At 46.1% G+C, this 22,303-nt stretch overlaps 1 protein-coding gene across 1 annotated transcript in view; it reads left to right on the forward strand.

Annotated features, from left to right (window-relative positions):
- The first annotated feature begins 1,429 nt into the window (after nucleotides 1-1,429).
- LOC141069283 (olfactory receptor 2M3-like) overlaps nucleotides 1,430-22,303 on the forward strand; it is a 36,078-nt gene continuing 15,204 nt past the window's right edge. The window contains exons 1-2 of the mRNA XM_073558737.1: nucleotides 1,430-1,558; nucleotides 4,502-4,519. Of these exons, the coding sequence (XP_073414838.1) occupies nucleotides 1,430-1,558; nucleotides 4,502-4,519 (147 nt within the window). The remainder of the gene's footprint in view (nucleotides 1,559-4,501; nucleotides 4,520-22,303) is intronic.

Below are 22,303 nucleotides of genomic sequence, written 5' to 3' on the forward strand. Positions count from 1 at the left end.
GAAACTAGGGAGTCGGCTGCCTTAAATCCAATCAGAAACTCGTGATGTCCAATCACAGTCCTCTTCCTCAGGTGGCCGGTCTCTGCCATTTAGATCAGCTTCATTACCTCCCTTCACCAACAGAGAGAGTCCAGATAGAGAACTCACTACTCCTCTGTCAGCACAGCCAGCTCCATTACCCTCACCAGAAGCCAGAGGCAAACCCGAAAATGAGCTCACAACACAACTGAACTTTAATCTTAAAATAAAGAATCTTGCAACAGACAGGAAAAGGGCATCACAGAATCTTCTGAACAGCCAGTGTCAGTCTATGATAGGTCGATGCCAACTCCTCTCCATACATGGTCTTCATGTTCACATTCCAAAGATTCCTTCCAGGGTGATGTTCCAAGATGTGGAGCCATTTTGTTACATCATATCTGAACTGACTTATATAAGGTTTAATAATTGACTGCATTAGCCATTCTCTCCTTCACAATATCCAAGAAGTATCATTTCTCCTTGCGGAGCCAAACCTGATCTCCCACTTTGCACTGATGAGGGGCAGTACCCCGAAACACAGTGTCTGCAAATGGAGATTCTGGTTTGGCTTTTATCCTAAGTCATGTAACTAGGCTCGTTAAAGGGTCAACATTGACTTTTAGGATTGCTACCTCCAATAGGTGGCACTAGAGTTCTAGTCCTCTTCCTCTCTGAAGAGACAATTTGCATAATTAGCATATTTCCCAGAGGAGCATTGCGGCTTTAAGTCTCCTCACCTCGACATGCTTAGCATGTTATTCTCCGCAAGGAGAAATGATACTTCTTGGATATCGGTCAGACGCCTCTCTCACAGCCAAATCAGATCTCCCACTTTGCACTGATGAGGGGCAGTACCCCGAAACACAGTGTCTGCAAATGGAGATTCTGGTTTGGCTTTTATCCTAAGTCATGTAACTAGGCTCATTAAAGGGTCAACATTGACTTTTAGGATTGCTACTTCCAATAGGTGGCACTAAAGTTCTAGTCCTCTTCCTCTCTGAAGAGACAATTTGCATAATTAGCTCCTTCACAATAGAATGCACATAATATTGGAGTTTGGACAAGTAATTTTAAATAAAAAACAACTTATATTGTTAGTAAACATATTCTGTTTTATGAATGTTATGTGTCTTTATTATTGCGTTCAAAAAAGGGAGCATGATTAATTATATGAAGTTACCACCTAGCCTTCATTTTCTCATAGCTTTTTGCCCTTATCATTATTTTAGAAAGAGTTTGGCTGCAAATAACTCTACACAAGAAATGCAATTTGTAGAATGTTACTGGAGTATAACACTTTATTGGCTGCAGGACTCTGAAGACAGTTCTCGTTGACGTGCTCACATCCTCCTTCCCATGCTCTTGCTCTTTAAACCCATGCTCAGTTCCATCTGTACATTTTTAAGACATGCCCTTCAACATATATAAGTTTTATGCATATATCGAGGGTGCCTATAGTGTGTATTCTGCCACAGACATGACAAGAACTCGTATAGTAACTTTGGAAGAGAAGCATGGACCAGAGGTTACCAATCTGGTGTGATGGGAGATGAAGGTGTGCTGGTCCATGCAAAAGAAAACAAGGAGTATCTTGCTCAAATATGTGATTTCTCTGACCAGTTATGTCTGAAAATTGCGGACGTGACTGAATTTTGTGCCAAAATTCATTTGCTTGAACATTTTGCAGGCGTTGCCTGCCATTAAAACGAGCATTGCCTCAACCCAGACAAAATTAGCGCATGCGGCAAATTTTTGTCTTTCTTCTGCACTTGTATATAGAAAAATAAGTGACCACTGCTATTCATGGGCAGGCCATTGGGCACAAGTACAGCACGCTGATTAAAAAAAAGTCCCTGAGCCAAAGATCAGGGACACAACTTTATATGCCAGGTAGAGAACTCTACGGATGCATATTGCAAATTTCAGAGCTATCCCTTATAACAAAAGGCTACAACACGTGGATGCAATATGGAGAGTCGTATGACACATGGGAAGGTTTTAATCCTGGACAAGTTATGACAGTTCCAATGGGTGCAGATTGTCGTGGTGGGATGGCTTTCATGCTTTTTTTTTTATCAAAATAGTGCTGACTAAGCACCCTATGCTATTTACATGTACCATCATTATTCAGTTATTTGTTGTAGAGTGTATGCTCATTTTGTTTTGTGGAAGGTTTTTTTGGCTTCAATATACAGCGGCAGCATTCAGTTGATGACAGGATAGCTATTAAAGGTCCCCATATCTTCCTTACACCCAAGGCACTTGTCCATTTTACTTCCTGCCTAATAAAAAATAATATCTTGGGTCGGACCTTTGGTCATTAGACATGAGCAAATTTATTCAAGTGAAATCAAATTCTCTTTGAATATTACGAAATTGTATAGTCTCCAGAATACAAATTGCTTGTAATTCACTCCATGGAAATACAGTAAAATGGCGAGTAGGTTAATAGTTATTATCCCAAATCCTTCGTCTCCCCAGACCTCAGAGCATAAAAGGGAACATTAAATTCACAGACAATAGCTTTGAAGCTAATCGAATATCATGGTGAAATCTACGCCATATGCCAAATTTGAATTTCTGCAGATTAGACCTTGTCTGAGATTTTTTTCAGAATTTATCCAATTTTATTATATGCTAAGTAAGTTGTGAAAAATTTCACCAATTGGTGAATAAACAAAAAAATAAATCTCTCGACATACAAGTAATGAACGGATCTGCTGAAATTCGAGCTTGACACTTCACTCAAACTTTATCTGAAAATTTGATTTCATTGCATTGAATTTCTTTGAATGTGCTTTATTGTGCTCAACATTCACCTGACCCACTCGTGCTTCTTAACATCCAGTGGTATCTTTTCTTCTCCTTCATGGCACATAATATGTTCTTCCTTCATATTAACTCTGCACTGGGATTTCCAGCCTTGACTATTCCTCTGATATCACGACACATGTCTTTATGACTTGCATCACTTGATGTCCTGACTTGGCTCTAGATGACAATTGTCATGTTGTCAGAGGTCTACTCATGGGTAGAAGCACAGAGAGAATATGGGGAAAGAAGACGTTGCGTTACATGGAACAGTAAAGAACTGGGCAGACAGAGCCAGAGGATCGGAAATGGAGCTGTGCAGGCAGGACCTGTAGGCAACAACGACCTCTTTCCCAGATCTCAGCACATTGGTGGACATCTGGCTGCCATTTTGCTGGATACATCTGACACAAATCACAACACAATTTGGAAACGAGAGAATGAAAATTTTTGTAAAATTCTACAGAAATTTAACTGATTCGCTCCTCTCTACTTCCTACATTTATAGTGTAATATGTCGGCTCATAGTTATAATACTTTTGATATTTAGAAAAATTGTATATTCTGGTTATTAGAAGGTTTCTATCCAAATAGACAAAATAATTTTCAATGTACAAAATAAACTCCCATTAAATAAGTTGAAAAAAATAATCTTTATTTATTTGTCCTAATTATTAAGTGTCTATAGACAAAATCCCAACTCGCTGATATCTGTCCTCTCAGGAGAGGACACACAGTATATGTCCTATATTCCAAACTAAGCTTTTGATTCATACATTGCATCTATTACTGCTCAGAGATAAGACGTGCTGTTCATGATTAAAGATATTGGTAAGGTACTGGTAGAGGAGACATCATCGCTGGGCTTAGAATTGTCTAGATGCTGGAATTCTGCCATGAAAGAAAATATGAAAAAATAATGAAGTTTAAAATTAGAAAAAAAATAGATTTGACGTCGGGCACTCAGACCATCCTCATGGAGTCGGTTTCTAACCATTTGTGCAGGCACATGCACATTTGTGGCCTGCTGGAGGTCATTTTGCAGGGCTCTGGCAGTGCGCCTCCTGTTTTTTCTTGCACAAAGGCTGAGGTAGCGGTCCTGCTGCAGGGTTGTTGCCCTACTACGGTCCCCTCCACGTCTCCTGGTGTACTGGCCTGTCTCTTGGTAGCGCCTCCAGCCTCTGGACACTACACTGACAGACACAACAAACTTTCCTGCCACAGCTCGCATTGATGTGCCATCCTGGATGAGCTGCACTACCTGAGCCACTTGTGTGAATTGTAGATTCCATCTCATGCTACCACAAGTGTGAAAGCACAACCAACATTCAAAAGTGACCAAAACATCAGCCAGAAAGCATTGGTATTGAGATGTGGTCTGTGGTCCCCACCTGCAGTACCACTCTTTTACTGAGGGTGTCTTGATAATTGCCAATAATTTCCATCTGTTATCTATTCCATTTGCAGAACAGCATGTGAAATTGATTGTCAATCAGTGTTGCTTCCTAAGTGGACGGTTTGATTTCACAGAAGTTTGATTTACTTGGAGTTAGATTCTGTTGTTTAAGTGTTCCCTTTATTTTTTGAGCAGTGTATATTAAAAGTATTGATTACAAATTAATAATAAAATATGATATGCAAGAATTTTTTGTCTTTTTTTCTCTTACAGTCAGAGGAAAAAGTGGAGGTAGATGACTAAGAAGCGTAACACATCTAGTTAACAGGAACTTGACTTTCAACAAAGTGTACAAAAATCAATAATAGATGCAATTATAAGAAGCTTTGTAATATATCTTATCAAATAATTCTGTTTCTCCCCTACTACCTTCTTAACTCACCATACGCTATGAAAAGCTACTCAGATCTTTCTTGCTCAAGAAGACTACATAGACAGCCACCTCAGAGAGGTTACACAGATTATTATATTCTCCTCCTCCAGTTAGAAAAAAGACATAGGGAGACATTGAAAATTCATGCTGAGCTCTCTAGCAACTGTTTTACTTTACCTCTCTCTTTTGTAGAGTGTAAGCTTTTATGGTCAGCGGGGTCCTTTCTCTCCTGTAGACTATAAGCTCTTATGGTCAGCAGAGTCCTTTCTCTCCTGTAGAGTGTACGCTCTTATTGTCAGTGAGACCCTCTTTCTCCTGTAGATTGTAAGCTCTTATGCTCAGTAGGGTCCTCTATCTAGTGTAGAGTGTAAGCGCGTATGGTTAGCAGGGTCCTACCTCTCTCTCTCTCCTGTAGAGTGTAAACTCTTATGGTCACCGGGGTCCTTCCTTTCCTATAGAATATAAGTTCTTATTGTCAGCGGGGTCCTCTCTCTCTCTCTCCTGTAGAGTGTATGCTCTTATGTTTAGCTGAGTACTCTCTCTCTCTTGTAAAGTGTAAGCTCTTATGGTTAGCTGAGTAATCTCTCTCTCCTGTAGAGTGTAAGCTCTTATGGTTAGCTGAATACTTGCTCTCTCTCCTGTAGAGTGTAAGCCCTTATAGTCAGCAGGGGGGACCTAGCTCTCTTCTTTATATTGTAAGCTCTCATGCTAATCAGTGTCCTCTCTCTCCAGTAGAGTGTAAACTCTTATGGTCAGTAGGTTCCTCTCTCTCTCTCTCTCTCCTGTCAAGTGTAAGCTCTTAAGGTCAGCAGGGTCCTCACTCGCACCTGTAGAGTGTAAGCTCTTATGGTCGGCAGAGTCTTCTCTCTATACTGTAGACTGTAAGCTCTTATGGTCAGTGTGATCCCCTCTCTCCTGTAGAGTCTATGTTTTTATGGTCAGTATGGTCCTTGCTCTCTCCAGTGGTGTGTAACCTCTTATGGTCAGTGTCCTGTGCTATGATTGAGTCACCGAGGAGGAAATAACAAAACACAAGCTCAGCCCAGAAAATCAGAGAGGTTGGAAACTAGCGGATTGCAGACCCCTAATCCTATCACACCACTAGCAGTAGCCGTGGAGTGTTCCTACGGTGATCCTAGACAACTCGTCACAGCCGGAGATCTACATAAGCCTAAAGAGAGAAAAGGGAAAAACTGACTGCCCCAGAGCAGACCCCAAAGCAACAGGCAGCCCCCAACATATAATGACGGTGGAGCAAGATGAAAACACTAACACAGATAGAAAGATAGGTTGAGCAAATGATGGGGCTCAAGCTAACTAAAAAGGACAGGATAGAAAAGCTGCTGTCTGTCATCCGAGAAAACCCTGCTAAAAAAATATTACCAACACAACTGATAAGCAAAAAGGACCCTGAAGTCACTAGACTTCAAACCCTATATCAGCACTCAGAGTATTCTGGAAGCAGAGCAAAAGAGAACACTGATCAAGGAAAAAGAATCGAGCACACCCCCGGCCGGGGATGGCTGAACTCCAAAAAACAAGGTAAACAAAACCAAAACTTATAAGTTCAACAGCAGAGCAAAAACTTATCTTTGGGAAGCAGGAATCAGACTGGTCTCCAAGAATCCAGCAGAGAAATCACCAGCGACTCAGAAGGGCGTTGGCTGCCTTATATCCAGTCAGAAGTTCCCGTTACCAAGTCACCATCCACCTGATCAGGTGTTTGGTAATCAGCCTCACTACCTTCCTTCACCAGAAGAGGGAGATCCTCAGACACAAAAGATGAATGAACAGATGAGCTCACAACAGTCCTGTTTCTCTCCTGTGGAGTGTATACTCTTATGGTCTGCAGAGTCCCCTCTCTCTCCTGTTGAGTATAATCTCTTATGATCAGTGTGGTCCTCTCTTCTTCTAGTATGTACACTCTTATAATCAACAGGTTTCTCTCTCTCTTTCACCTTTTCCCATATGTACAGTGGGGAAAAAAAGTATTTAGTCAGTCAGCAATAGTGCAAGTTCCACCACTTAAAAAGATGAGAGGCGTCTGTAATTTACATCATAGGTAGACCTCAACTATGGGAGACAAACTGAGAAAAAAAAATCCAGAAAATCACATTGTCTGTTTTTTTTTCATTTTATTTGCATATTATGGTGGAAAATAAGTATTTGGTCAGAAACAAAATTTCATCTCAATACTTTGTGATATATCCTTTGTTGGCAATGACAGAGGTCAAACGTTTTCTGTAAGTCTTCACAAGGTTGCCACACACTGTTGTTGGTATGTTGGCCCATTCCTCCATGCAGATCTCCTCTAGAGCAGTGATGTTTTTGGCTTTTCGCTTGGCAACACGGACTTTCAACTCCCTCCAAAGGTTTTCTATAGGGTTGAGATCTGGAGACTGGCTAGGCCACTCCAGGACCTTGAAATGCTTCTTACGAAGCCACTCCTTCGTTGCCCTGGCGGTGTGCTTTGGATCATTGTCATGTTGAAAGACCCAGCCACGTTTCATCTTCAATGCCCTTGCTGATGGAAGGAGGTTTGCACTCAAAATCTCACGATACATGGCCCCATTCATTCTTTCATGTACCCGGATCAGTCGTCCTGGCCCTTTTGCAGAGAAACAGCCCCAAAGCATGATGTTTCCACCACCATGCTTTACAGTAGGTATGGTGTTTGATGGATGCAACTCGGTATTCTTTTTCCTCCAAACACGAAAAGTTGTGTTTCTACCAAACAGTTCCAGTTTGGTTTCATCAGACCATAGGACATTCTCCCAAAACTCCTCTGGATCATCCAAATGCTCTCTAGCAAACTTCAGACGGGCCCGGACATGTACAGGCTTAAGCAGTGGGATACGTCTGGCACTGCAGGATCTGAGTCCATGGTGGCGTAGTGTGTTGCTTATGGTAGGCCTTGTTACATTGGTCCCAGCTCTCTACAGTTCATTCACTAGGTCCCCCCGCGTGGTTCTGGGATTTTTGCTCACCGTTCTTGTGATCATTCTGACCCCACGGGGTGGGATTTTGCGTGGAGCACCAGATCGAGGGAGATTATCAGTGGTCTTGTATGTCTTCCATTTTCTAATTATTGCTCCCACAGTTGATTTCTTCACTCCAAGCTGGTTGGCTATTGCAGATTCAGTCTTCCCAGCCTGGTGCAGGGCTACAATTTTGTTTCTGGTGTCCTTTGACAGCTCTTTGGTCTTCACCATAGTGGAGTTTGGAGTCAGACTGTTTGAGAGTGTGCACAGGTGTCTTTTTATACTGATAACAAGTTTAAACAGGTGCCATTACTACAGGTAATGAGTGGAGGAAAGAGGAGACTCTTAAAGAAGAAGTTACAGGTCTGTGAGAGCCAGAAATCTTGATTGCTTGTTTCTGACCAAATACTTATTTTCCACCATAATATGCAAATAAAATGAAAAAAAAACAGACAATGTGATTTTCTGGATTTTTTTTTCTCAGTTTGTCTCCCATAGTTGAGGTCTACCTATGATGTAAATTACAGACGCCTCTCATCTTTTTAAGTGGTGGAACTTGCACTATTGCTGACTGACTAAATACTTTTTTTCCCCACTGTATTTTCTGAGTAATTACAAGCTTTCAAGTGTTGAAATTAGCGCAAATTTAATCACCATAAATGAAATTTTTTGTGAAATTCGAATCTCAAAAGAACCGCTCATTTTTAGCAACTTTTTTCTCTCCACCTCAAGCTTTGGACAGTAGTACAGTATAGAAAAAATGACAGTGGGGAGACACGAGGGGTCAGCGGGTGCCCTGGTCCTCTAGCCGAAACTGCATGGACCAGGGATCATTCCACCGCACGCTCATTCTCCTCTTACGATGGTCACACAGAGTGAGGGTAGAACAGTGTAGCAATACTTTATTGAACCACGAAACAGGCAAATGACACGTAGAAGAGTCCCAGCAAAATAAGCCAAGATGGTGCAAAATTACAGTCTCAACCTTCCACTGACTCACCAGTATAAGAGCAATTAGGACTTCAGAGCTTCCACGGCCGACTATCACACCTGTGGCATGCACAGAGAAAAGGTAACAACAAACTTAAGAAGATAACAATTCACTGAGGTACAAGGACAGTTGACCAGTGGGTCACAACCTGGCTTCTCCGAACATCTCCAGCCAAGTGACCGGTGTGTTCCATTTTTGGCATTCACAAACGTATCCATGGGGCTCAGGTGACCTGCGGGTCAAATTTATTCATGGTTCAGTGATGATCAATGGAGCATATCTGTATTCTTCCAGCCGAGGCAGTGGTCTCCTTACATCCTGTAAAATGTCAAAACTGTGTTCCTCGTGATGGAGCCAAGATGTCTAGGCTGCTGGCTTTTAAAGAGTCTCTGGTTCTTTTGATCTCTGGATTTCTTAGCTGTCTGGATGACTGGATGTATATATATATATATATATATATATATATATATATATATGAACAACGACAAAGCAAAGTCCAGCAATAACGTGAGCAATCCAGGATGCTGTTAAAAAATTTTTTCTTTTTATTCATAAATCCATTAAAATGCAATGGTCCAAGCAGTTCAAAACAGCAATAACGCAGGAAAGTCGTGCAGATAGGACTACGCGTTTCAGCGGTAGAACCCGCCTTCTTCACGGTCCAGAATCTAATCTGCTTTCCAAACATGGAACCTTATATACATCCCACTCCCATCAGGGTAATTATAAACATATGTGAGAGACTTAAAAACATGTGCTATAAAAGCAGATCAAACATATAAACTATCCACATATTGATCAGTATACAACATGCATAAAGATTATAAGGAAAGAATTCAACATATTGGAGAAAAGTACATTAAGAATGTCCAATAACCTGACCATAAGATTTAAGGCCCTGTGCACACAGTGCAGACTCCGTGCAGTTCCGCAGCAGATTTGGCCCTGCAGAACCGCAGCAGAACTGCACGTGATGTACAGTACCATTTAAGGCTATGTAAAACAAAAAAGGCTGTGCACATGCTGCAGATTTTTCTGCGCAGATCTGGCGCAGAATAAAAGAAGCCGCATATCTCTTCTCCTGTGTGGCTCTGCTGCAGCTCTCCACCTGCTCCATTATAGAAATCTGCAGGCGGAAACTGCAGGGGAAATCCGCACAAAAACTGCACCAAATCTGCGACAAATCTGCAGGCAAAACGCAGATCATCTTACCTAAAGATTTAGCAAAAATCTACGCAGAAAATTCCACAGCAGAATCGGCACCGTGTGCACATAGCCCCAGTGGTACAAAAACATAGAATAACATTAACCAGCATTATATAATACAAATATATCAATAGTGCATAATGATATCCAGGCGGTTATTAAAGCCCTGTGGCATGCGAGTCCCCAACTCAAATATCCACCTACTTTCTCTTGCAAGCACTTTTTTATGAAAATCTCCCCCTCTCAATGGTTTTTTTACATGCTCTATGCCCATAAAGGAGAAACCGCCTAAATCCCCATTATGTTTTTTTGAAAAATGTCGGGATACTACTGATGCACCAACCATAGGCAAATTACTAGCTCTGATAGGTGTTTGCGGATTCTAGTTTTAAGGGGGTTCATCGTGCAACCTACATATTGCATACGGCATATGTTGCAATTAATTAGATACACTACATTCTCCGTATTACAGTTTATAAAAGAACAAACATTAAACTGTTTTTTATTGGAGATAGATGTAAATATTTTAGATTTATTTGCAAAACCGCAGCACTTACAGATATTGGCACCGCATTTAAAAAATCCTGTCGTTTTTAACCAATTGCTAGGGGAAATTTTATCCGGATCTTTGAACATGCTGGGTGATAATAATGTAGCTAGAGTCAGGGCTCTTCTTGCCACAAAGGCAATATCATTATTTTCCACAATATTTTTCAAAATATCATTCTGAGATAACAAGGGAAGATATTTTTTGATGATTTTAACAATAGAATTAAACTGAGGACTAATTGGTACTGAAAACCACCCTAGATTTTTTAGAGTCAAACTGTCTTTTTTTCTCAGTAGATTCCAACAGCTTAACCCTATACATGTCTGCTACCATTTTCCAGGCTCTGTCCAAGGACCAATCTAGGGTGGTTTTCAGTACCAACTAGATGTGTATTTCCTGAAGGAAGTACAGATAGTGGTTTGAAATGCTGCCCAGGCTGCCCCTTTAAGAGAGACTTGCCTGCTGCACCTGCAAGACTTTCAACTCAGGATCCGTTTTAACTGTGGGTGCCTCTCAGGGGCCACTTTGGCCTCAGGGTCTGATTTTGTGGGTGGGGCCCTCAGGGCCCAATTTTGTGGGTGGGGCACCTCAGGGTCTGATTTGGTTGCCGGGTCCCCTCAGGGGCTGATTTGGTGGGTGGGGCCCCTAAGGGTCCGATTTTGTGGCCGGGGCCCCTCAGGGTCTGATTTGGTGGTTGGGGCCCCTCAGGGTCCAATCTTGTGGCCGGGGCCCCTCAGGGTCCGATTTTGTGGGTGGGGCCCCTCAGGGTCCGATTTTGTGGCTGGGGCCCCTAAGGGTCCGATTTGGTGGGTGGGGCCCCTAAGGGTCCAATTTAGTGAGCGGGGCCCCTCAGGGTCCGATTTGGTGAGCGAGGCCCCTCAGGGTCTGATTTGGTGGGCGGGATCTATCAGAGTCCGATTTGGTGGGCGGGGCCCCTCAGGGTCCAATTTGGTGGGCGGGGACCCTCGGGGTCCGATTTGGTGGGCGGGGACCCTCGGGGTCCGATTTGGTGGGCTGGGACCCTCGGGGTCCGATTTGGTGGGCGGGGACCCTCGGGGTCCGATTTGGTGGGTGGGGCCCCTCGGGGTCCGATTTGGTGAGCGGGGCCACTCTAGGTCTGATTTGGTAGGCGGGCCACTCTTGGTCCGATTTGGTGGGCGGGGCCCCTCAGAGTTCAATTTGGTCAGCGGGGCCCCTCAGGGTCCGATTTTGTGGTTGGGGCCTTTCAGAATCCGATTTAGTGGGCGGGGCCCCTCAGGGTCCGATTTGGTGGGCGGGGCCCCTCAGGGTCCGATTTTGTGGCCGGGTCCCCTCAGGGTCTGGATTTGTGGGTGGGGCCCCTCAGGTTCCGATTTTGTGGGTGGGGCTCCTCAGAGTCCGATTTTGTGGCTGGGTCCTCAGGGTCTGATTTTGTGGCTGGGGCCCCTCAGGGTCCGATTTTGAGGGTGGGGCCCCTCAGGGTCTAATTTGGTGGGCGGGGCCCCTCAGGGTCTGATTTTGTGGGTTGGGCCCCTCAGGGTCCGATTTTGTGACTGGGGCCCCTCAGGGTCTGATTTTGTGGTTGGGGCCCCTCAGGGTCCGATTTTGTGGCTGGGGTCTCAGGGTCCGATTTTGTGGCCGTTTCCCCTCAGGGTCTGGATTTGTGGGTGGGGCCCCTCAGGGTCTGATTTTGTGGGTGGGGCCCCTCAGGGTCCGATTTTGTGGCCGGGGCCCCTTAGGGTCTGATTTTGTGACTGAGGCCCCTCTGGGTTCGATTTTGTGGCCGGGGTCTCTCAGGGTCCGATTTTGTGGGTGGGGCCCCTCAGCGACCGATTTTGAGGGTGGGGCCCCTCAGGGTCTAATTTGGTGGGCGGGGCCCCTTAGGGTCCGATTTTGTGGGTGGGGTCCCTCATGGTCTGATTTTGTGGGTGGGGCCCCTCAGGTTCTGATTTTGTGGTTGGGGCCCCTCAGGTTCTGATTTTTTGGCTGGGGTCCCTCAGGGTCTGATTTTGTGGGTGGGGCCCCTCAGGGTCCGATTTTGTGACTGGGGCCCCTCAGGGTATGATTTTGTGGTTGGGGCCCCTCAGGGTCCGATTTTGTGGCTGGGGTCTCAGGGTCCGATTTTGTGGCCGTTTCCCCTCAGGGTCTGGATTTGTGGGTGGGGCCCCTCAGGGTCCGATTTTGTGGGTGGGGCCCCTCAGAGTCCGATTTTGTGGCTGGGGCCCCTCAGGGTCTGATTTTGTGGCTGGGGCCCCTCAGGGTCTGATTTTGAGGGTGGGGCCCCTCAGGGTCTAATTTGGTGGGCGGGGCCCCTCAGGGTCTGATTTTGTGGGTGGGGCCCCTCATGGTCCGATTTCGTGACCTGGGCCCCTTAGGGTCTGATTTTGTGACTGGGGTCTCTCAGGGTCCGATTTTGTGGGTGGGGCCCCTCAGGGTCTTATTTTGCAGCTGGGGCCCCTCAGGGTCTGGTTTTGTGGGTGGGGCCCCTCAGGGTCTGATTTTGTGGGTGGGGCCCCTCAGGGTCCGATTTTGTGACCGGGGCACCTCAGGGTCTGATTTTGTGGTTGGGGACCCTGAAGGTCCTATTTTGTGACTGGGGCCCCTCAGGGTCTGGATTTGTGGGTGGGGCCCCTCAGGTTCCGATTTTGTGGGTGGGGCTCCTCAGGGTCTGATTTTGTGGCTGGGGCCCCTCAGGGTCCGATTTTGAGGGTGGGGCCCCTCAGGGTCTAATTTGGTGGGCGGGGCCCCTCAGGGTCTGATTTTGTGGGTTGGGCCCCTCAGGGTCCGATTTTGTGACTGGGGCCCCTCAGGGTCTGATTTTGTGGTTGGGGCCCCTCAGGGTCCGATTTTGTGGCTGGGGTCTCAGGGTCCGATTTTGTGGCCGTTTCCCCTCAGGGTCTGGATTTGTGGGTGGGGCCCCTCAGGGTCTGATTTTGTGGGTGGGGCCCCTCAGGGTCCGATTTTGTGGCCGGGGCCCCTTAGGGTCTGATTTTGTGACTGAGGCCCCTCTGGGTTCGATTTTGTGGCCGGGGTCTCTCAGGGTCCGATTTTGTGGGTGGGGCCCCTCAGCGACCGATTTTGAGGGTGGGGCCCCTCAGGGTCTAATTTGGTGGGCGGGGCCCCTTAGGGTCCGATTTTGTGGGTGGGGTCCCTCATGGTCTGATTTTGTGGGTGGGGCCCCTCAGGTTCTGATTTTGTGGTTGGGGCCCCTCAGGTTCTGATTTTTTGGCTGGGGTCCCTCAGGGTCTGATTTTGTGGGTGGGGCCCCTCAGGGTCCGATTTTGTGACTGGGGCCCCTCAGGGTCTGATTTTGTGGTTGGGGCCCCTCAGGGTCCGATTTTGTGGCTGGGGTCTCAGGGTCCGATTTTGTGGCCGTTTCCCCTCAGGGTCTGGATTTGTGGGTGGGGCCCCTCAGGGTCCGATTTTGTGGGTGGGGCCCCTCAGAGTCCGATTTTGTGGCTGGGGCCCCTCAGGGTCTGATTTTGTGGCTGGGGCCCCTCAGGGTCTGATTTTGAGGGTGGGGCCCCTCAGGGTCTAATTTGGTGGGCGGGGCCCCTCAGGGTCTGATTTTGTGGGTGGGGCCCCTCATGGTCCGATTTCGTGACCTGGGCCCCTTAGGGTCTGATTTTGTGACTGGGGTCTCTCAGGGTCCGATTTTGTGGGTGGGGCCCCTCAGGGTCTTATTTTGCAGCTGGGGCCCCTCAGGGTCTGGTTTTGTGGGTGGGGCCCCTCAGGGTCTGATTTTGTGGGTGGGGCCCCTCAGGGTCTGATTTTGTGACCGGGGCACCTCAGGGTCTGATTTTGTGGTTGGGGACCCTGAAGGTCCTATTTTGTGACTGGGGCCACTCTAGGTTCGATTTTGTGGCCGGGGTCTCTCAGGGTCCGATTTTGTGGTTGGGCCCCCTCAGGGTCTGATTTTGTGGCCGGGCCCACTCAGGGTCCGATTTTGTGGGTGGGGCCCCTTAGGGTCTGCTTTTGTGGGTGGAGCCCCCTGGGTCCATTTTGGTGGGCGGGGCCACTCTGGGTCCGATTTAGTGGGTGGTGCCCCTCATGGTCCGATTTGGTGGGCGGGGCCCCTCATGGTCCGATTTGGTGGGCGGGGCCCTTCAGGGTCCGACTTGGTGGGTGGGGCACCTCTGGGTGCGATTTAGTGGGCGGGGCCCTTCAGGGTCCGATTTGGTGGGCGGGGTCAATCTGGGTCCGATTTGGTGGGCGGGGCTCCTCAGGGTCCGATTTGGTGGGCGGGGCCCCTCAGGGTCCGATTTGATGGGCGGGGCCCCTCAGGGTCCGATTTGGTGGGTGGGGCCACTCTGGGTCCGATTTGGTGGGCGGGGCTCCTCAGGGTCCGATTTGGTGGGCGGGGCCCCTCAGGGTCCGATTTGATGGGCGGGGCCCCTCAGGATTCGATTTGGTGGGCTGTGCTACTCTGGGTCTGATTTTTTGAGCGGGGCCACACTGGGTCCGATTTGGAGGCCAGGGTGGCTCAGCCTCCGATTTGGAGGCCGGGGTGGTTCAGCCTCCGATTTGGAGGCCGGGGTCACTCAGCTTTCGATTTGGCGCGCCGGCCTTTTAAGACTCATTTCGGTGCGCTGGCCCTTTAAGAATCACTGTGGCACGTCGGCCCTTTAAGAGCCAGGGTGGCTCACTGGGCTTCTAAATCCACTTTGGCGCACATTCTCTATCAGGGGCATGTGTCATGTGATGAAGCTAGATTTGCATTTGTGCTGTGGGTTTCACTTTAAGAGCTGATATTATGTGGCAGAAGCTCTGTCCTTGGGGCGTCATGTGAAGTTCGTAGGCGTTGGCATAGTAACTGGGTCTGCCTGCGCATATCAATGAGCTTAACTGCCATTTGAATCGCCTCAGGGCACGTTTTGCCATTACCCATTGAAAAGCATTGGAGACAGTGCATTCCAATGACGGGAAAAAAAAATTTCAAACGCAAATTGCGCAAAAACTACAAATCCGATCGACACGAAAAATACTTAGCACACCTCTCATGGACGCTGGCTTCGAAACAACACCTCAACGGAGTCTGTGCGTGTAGCGGTTCGGGCCGCATTAATTGCGGAAATCAACTGAATAGTAATAATAATAAGAAGAAGAATAAGTTAGCAGCGTTCGGATTACAATATAGTGGTTTTTTCAAACCACTATAATTATAGTCCTCAGTTGTGGAAATATTGTGGAAAATAATGATATTGCCTTTGTGGCAAGAAGAGCCCCGACTCTAGCTACATTATTATCACCCAGCAAGTTCAAAGATCCGGATAAAATTTCCCCTAGCAATTGGTTAAAAACGACAGGATTTTTTAAATGCGGTGCCAGTATCTGTAAGTGCTGCGGTTTTGCAAATAAATCTAAAATATTTACATCTATCTCCAATAAAAAACAGTTTAATGTTTGTTCTTTTATAAACTGTAATACGGAGAATGTAGTGTATCTAATTAATTGCAACATATGCCGTATGCAATATGTAGGTTGCACGATGAACCCCCTTAAAACTAGAATCCGCAAACACCTATCAGAGCTAGTAATTTGCCTATGGTTGGTGCATCAGTAGTATCCCGACATTTTTCAAAAAAACATAATGGGGATTTAGGCGGTTTCTCCTTTATGGGCATAGAGCATGTAAAAAAACCATTGAGAGGGGGAGATTTTCATAAAAAAGTGCTTGCAAGAGAAAGTAGGTGGATATTTGAGTTGGGGACTCGCATGCCACAGGGCTTTAATAACCGCCTGGATATCATTATGCACTATTGATATATTTGTATTATATAATGCTGGTTAATGTTATTCTATGTTTTTGTACCACTGGGGCTATGTGCACACGGTGCCGATTCTGCTGTGGAATTTTCCGCGTAGATTTTTGCTAAATCATTAGGTAAGATGATCTGCGTTTTGCCTGCAGATTTGTCGCAGATTTGGTGCAGTTTTTGTGCGGATTTCCCCTGCAGTTTCCGCCTGCAGATTTCTATAATGGAGCAGGTGGAGAGCTGCAGCAGAGCCGCACAGGAGAAGCGATTTGCTGCTTCTTTTATTCTGCGCCAGATCTGCGCAGAAAAATCTGCAGCATGTGCACAGCCTTTTTTGTTTTACATAGCCTTAAATGGTACTGTGCATCACGTGCAGTTCTGCTGCTTTTCTGCTGCGGTTCTGCAGGGCCAAATCTGCTGCGGAACTGCACGGAGTCTGCACTGTGTGCACAGGGCCTTAAATCTTATGGTCAGGTTATCGGACATTCTTAATGTACTTTTCTCCAATATGTTGAATTCTTTCCTTATAATCTTTATGCATGTTGTATACTGATCAATATGTGGATAGTTTATATGTTTGATCTGCTTTTATAGCACATGTTTTTAAGTCTCTCACATATGTTTATAATTACCCTGATGGGAGTGGGATGTATATAAGGTTCCATGTTTGGAAAGCAGATTAGATTCTGGACCGTGAAGAAGGCGGGTTCTACCGCTGAAACGCGTAGTCCTATCTGCACGACTTTCCTGCCTTATTGCTGTTTTGAACTGCTTGGACCATTGCATTTTATTGGATTTATGAATAAAAAGAAAAAAAATTTTAACTGCATCCTGGATTGCTCACGTTATTGCTGGACTTTGCTTTGTCGTTGTTCACATTTGTATGGATGGACTCCTACATCCAGATCCGGGCACAATGGAGTTAACCAGGTCAGCTGAGGTTCCAGGTGGTTCACAGGAGTGAGCTGGTCTACATTGTTGGATTTATATATATATATATATATATATATATATATATATATATATATATATATATGTGTATGGAGGTATATACCTTTTTTATAGTTAACAATTGTCCTTCAAACCAGCTGTAATACTATTGTAGGAACTCGAGGATTCTGATAGCGTGGGGCAATGAACAGACAGAAGCGGGTTACTTTAGTGCAAATAGTGTATTTTATAACAGCAGTGACACCCAAAAACAATATGCTGATAACCTGAAATGAGACAAGTCCTAAAGCTATATAGCAATTCAGTAAAGTTCCTAAAACAGGGTCCTTATAAACATGTGATCCAAGGTGAGTGTAACACTCAGGTGATGTGGCGCAGTTCACAACGTAGTGATGCAGAGAGAGTCCAATCAGGTATGTAGCAAGCACAGGGAAGTCCAGAACAAGTCTATAGATAAATCCCAGACGCAGCAAGAGCACAGGAAAGTCCAAAAGCTGATTCACAAGTTGATCCCTGGAGCGGCATGAACACAGGTGAGTCCAGAAACAGGTTCACGTTAAGGCATACAGTAGGTGACAGTTCCGACTGCTCTCATTGGGGAACAGTGAAGGGTTAAGAACCACACAGTTCAGGAACACAGTTCTTACCAGCTACCATGAACCAAGGGTTAAGTTCCAAAGATGAGTGCAGCTTTCCTACAGAGAACAGGGAATGTCCAGAGCCACAGCAGAAGCACACTCAGAAACCAGCAGCACAGCTGAAGGAAGCAGAATACTCCAGCAAGGAAAGCAGCACCTGAGCTGGTTTTATACACATGAACAGGAAGTAGGGCACACAAACACAGCAACCTCCATCTTAACAAAGGGCAAATTCATTCACAAGGTGATTTAGAAAACCCGGAATACTGACATTACTCCCCCCCTAGAAACGGCCTCAGGACGATCCTGGACCAGGTTTGTCTGGGTATCTCCGATGAAACTGAGCAACCTTCAGGGGAGCATTGATGTTACTTACTGGTTCCCAGGAATCATCTTCAGGAGAGTAACCCTGCCATCTAACTAGATACTGAAGCCGGTTTCGATGAAGTCTTGAATCAATAATGTCCTGGACCACAAATTGTTCTTCGCCATTCACCAACACTGGTGGAGGGGGAGGTACGATACGTCCCTGAAACTTGTTAGGAGAAACCGGTTTTAATAAAGAAACATGAAATACTGGGTGTACCTTTAGAGTTCGTGGTAGCTTCAGCCGACAAGCAACGGAGCTCACAATCCCGGTAATTTTGAATGGACCGATGAACTTCTGTCCCAGTTTCTGCGAAGGAACACCCAACCTTAGATTCTTGGTAGACAACCAAACCGAGTCTCCTACCTTATACAAAGGTGCTGGTTTCCGGAACCTATCAGCTGACTTCTTGTAACGCTCCTGTGCTACAGTCAGGGAATCCTTCAAAACTTCAAGATTACGTTGCAACAGCTCCACTCTGTCGTGAACCGCCGGTACCGAAGAGACAACCGGAGACCTAGGGAGAATATTTGGATGATATCCCAGATTGGCAAAAAAAGGAGTTACCTTCGTGGAACTGCTCTGTGAGTTGTTGTACGAAAATTCCGCTAAAGGAAGTAGCTTCAGCCAGTCATCCTGCAAATGACTGACGTAGCAGCGTAGATATTGCTCCAAGGTTTGATTGGTACGTTCGGTCTGCCCGTTGGTCTGAGGATGGTATGCAGAAGACAAGCAAACATTAATGTGGAGCGCAGAGCAAAATTCTTTCCAAAACCTAGAGGTAAACTGTATTCCCCTGTCAGAGATGATCTCATCTGGTACCCCATGCAGCCGGAAAACGTTCTGGATAACCAGATCCACTGTCTCTGTAGCTGAGGGGAGACCGGTACAAGGAATAAAATGGGCCGCCTTTGTTAAACGGTCCACTACCACCAAAATAGTGTTTTTACCGCCAGAGGTGGGTAATTCCACAATAAAGTCCATCGAAATAGACCCCCAAGGGCGAGATGGTACGGGTAGTGGTTTGAGAAGACCAGTAGGTGAAACACGAGGAACTTTGTACCGGGCACAAACCTCACAAGAGCGGACATACTCATTCACATCGTTTAAGCAGGTAGGCCACCAGAAAAAACGACTTAAAAATTCCTGAGTCTTCTGTACCCCCCTATGACCAGCCAATACGGAGTCATGGACCAATTTGAGGATTCGAAGTCTCACAGCCTCTGGGACGTAAATACGTCGATCTCTAAGCCACACACCATTCTGAAAGACAAGATTCACGTTGTCAGGTGGAGCAGCAAGAAATGCATCACCGTCATAGGCCAGCTTGATCTCCTCCCACAAGTCTCGGTCCTGGAGCACTCCTATGAAATTGGCATCAGACAAGATGGTCTTAGACGGGGTCCCAGGCACGGAGTCCACCGTGTGGATTCGGGATAATGCATCGGCCTTCCCATTACGTGAACCTGGGCGGTACGAGATAATAAAATCAAACTGGTTCAAGAACAAACTCCACCTAGCTTGTCGGGGAGAAAGACACCTGGCGGATTTAAGAAATTCCAAATTACGATGATCTGTAAGCACTACTACCTGTTGAGTTGCTCCCTGCAAATGGTGTCTCCATTCTTTAAAGGCGGAAATGATTGCTAAAAGTTCCTTATCTGCAATGTCATAATTTAGTTCAGCAGAAGATAACCTGCGCGAAAAGAAGGCACATGGGTGCAGCAAACCTTTGTCTCCGGTTCGTTGTGAGAGGATAGCTCCCAGTGCACAGTCAGAAGCGTCCACCTCCACGATGAAAGGCAGTGCAGGATCCGGATGCATTAATATCGGAGCCGTGGTAAAACAAACCTTGAGGCGGTCAAAGGCTTCCTGGGCTTGCGAAGACCATACAAACTTCTTCCCCTTCTTAGTAAGGAGAGTGATGGGACGGACAATTTCCGAAAAATTCCGGATAAAACGTCTATAAAAATTAGCAAAACCAATAAATCGTTGTACCTCTTTGATGTTTCCTGGTACCGGCCAGTCTATGATTGCCTGGATCTTGCTGGATTCCATGTTCAATCCCTGGGGAGAAATAATATAGCCCAGAAATTGAATTTCGGAGCAATGAAACTCACATTTTTCGAGTTTGATGTATAAATAATTCTCTCTTAAACGTCTGAGCACGGTCTTGACATGTTCCTGATGTTCCTGTAGAGAATCAGAGAAGATTAAGATGTCATCCAGGTAAATTACCACATAATGGTCCAATAAATCCCTGAAGATATCATTGGCTAAGTGTTGAAAAGCAGCAGGAGCGTTACACAGTCCGAATGGCATCACTAAATATTCAAAATGTCCATACCGGCATCTAAAAGCCGTCTTCCATTCGTCTCCGGGACGTATACGGAGTAAATTATATGCCCCACGAAGGTCTAATTTGGTAAACACCTTGGCTTGACGAACTCTTTCCAACATTTCAGGAATTAGCGGCAACGGATACCTGTTACGAATGGTTACCTTATTTAGCTCCCGGTAGTCAATGCAGGGTCTTAGAGTCCCATCTTTCTTCTTTACAAAGAATATTGGGGCTCCCGCTGGTGAAGAGGATGGTCGGATAAACCCCTTGGCTAGGTTCTCATCTATATACTCTCGTAATGTTTTTAGTTCTGGAGCTGCCAGCGGGTAAACATGGCCGAAAGGGATCGCTGCCCCAGGAAGCAATTCTATGGGGCAGTCATATGGTCTATGTGGTGGGAGTTGGTCTGCCTTCTTTTTGTCACAAACGTCTGCGAATTGCTGGTAAACCAGAGGGAGAGTGGGTACCTGTATTGCCTCTTCCACGTCCCGGGTAACTGGAACCGTGACTGTTGGACAGATGGTAGGACTACCCTTCGAGGGGAAGGATATCTCCTTGGTTTCCCAATTGATGTTTGGATTTTGCGACCCTAGCCAGGGAATTCCTAAAATTATAGGAAAATGAGGAGAAGATATTAGCATAAATGAAAGGGTTTCCTGATGGTCTGGTTCCATCTTACACTCCAGGAGCACCGTTTCCCGGTCTACTGGTCCAGAAGTTAATGGGGAACCATCCACCGTTTCCATGGTGACTGGCGAAGCTCTTAGTTGTGTCCTTATACCATGTTTCCTGGCAAAAGAAGAATCCATGAAATTCCCACCTGCTCCAGAGTCTATCATGGCAGAACTTGGTATCCACTGACCTTCCCACAGAATCTGAATAGGAAGAGAACAATGTGAATATTTTTCCCCTTGATCTTTAGGGGAAGTCGACATCAATGTTGGGGGAAACACAGCGTCTAGGTGTAGACTGGTCTCCGAAACTTCAGACTCAGCGTCCGTATTGTCATAATCCCCTACTGCCGCTAACACCTTGTTAGGTCGCCTGGGACATTTAGGACAATTAATGAGGAAATGGTCTGATTGACCGCAATAAAAACATAATCGTTCACGGAAACTGTATTCCCGGCGTTCATTATTCTCACGTCTTTGTAGCGAGTCCACTTGCATAGGCACCTCCTCTGTCTCCCGTGGGTTCTTGCCTGTAGTTTCCCTAGATGGAAGAGAAAAATTAGCAATGCGATTTAGAGCTGCCCATTTCTCTTGTCTGCGTTCAGTTAGGCGAATGTCAATACGCACACAGTGTTGTAAAAACGACTCGAACTCCTGCGGGGACTCGGAACGAGCTAGCTCATCCTTGATTGCACTGGATAAACCTTTCCTAAAAATTGGCAATAAAGCATTGTTGTCCCAGTTGGTATCCACCACTAACCTCTTAAATTCAGTAACATATTCTATGACTGAGCGCTTCCCCTGGCGTAATGACAGCAGGGCAGATTCAGCAGTGGCACGGCGGTTGGGATCGTCGAACATTTGCGTCATAGATGTCAGAAAATCATCCAAATTATTTAGGCGGGTGTCGTGACTTTCAACCATAGGATTTGCCCAAGCCAGAGCCCGCGATGTCAACAACATAATAATACATAAAACCTTAGATCTATCAGACCGGTAGTAAGAGGCATGTACATCAAAAAATAATATGCATTGATTAACAAACCCACGAAATTGACTTCGGTCACCATTAAACCGGAATGGGGGCAACTTGGGCATACTGGGGGATGGTATACGCTCAGTAGGTAAGGCCTCCTGGACTTCCGTCCTGGTACATACATCTTGAAGAGCCTGACCAAACACCTGTGGATTGTGGTCCACCTGGGACTCCA

This window comes from Dendrobates tinctorius, unplaced genomic scaffold (genome assembly GCF_039654945.1).
Source record: "Dendrobates tinctorius isolate UK_male_01 unplaced genomic scaffold, ASM3965494v1 ptg000257l, whole genome shotgun sequence".
NCBI classification, from domain to species: Eukaryota; Metazoa; Chordata; class Amphibia; order Anura; family Dendrobatidae; genus Dendrobates; species Dendrobates tinctorius.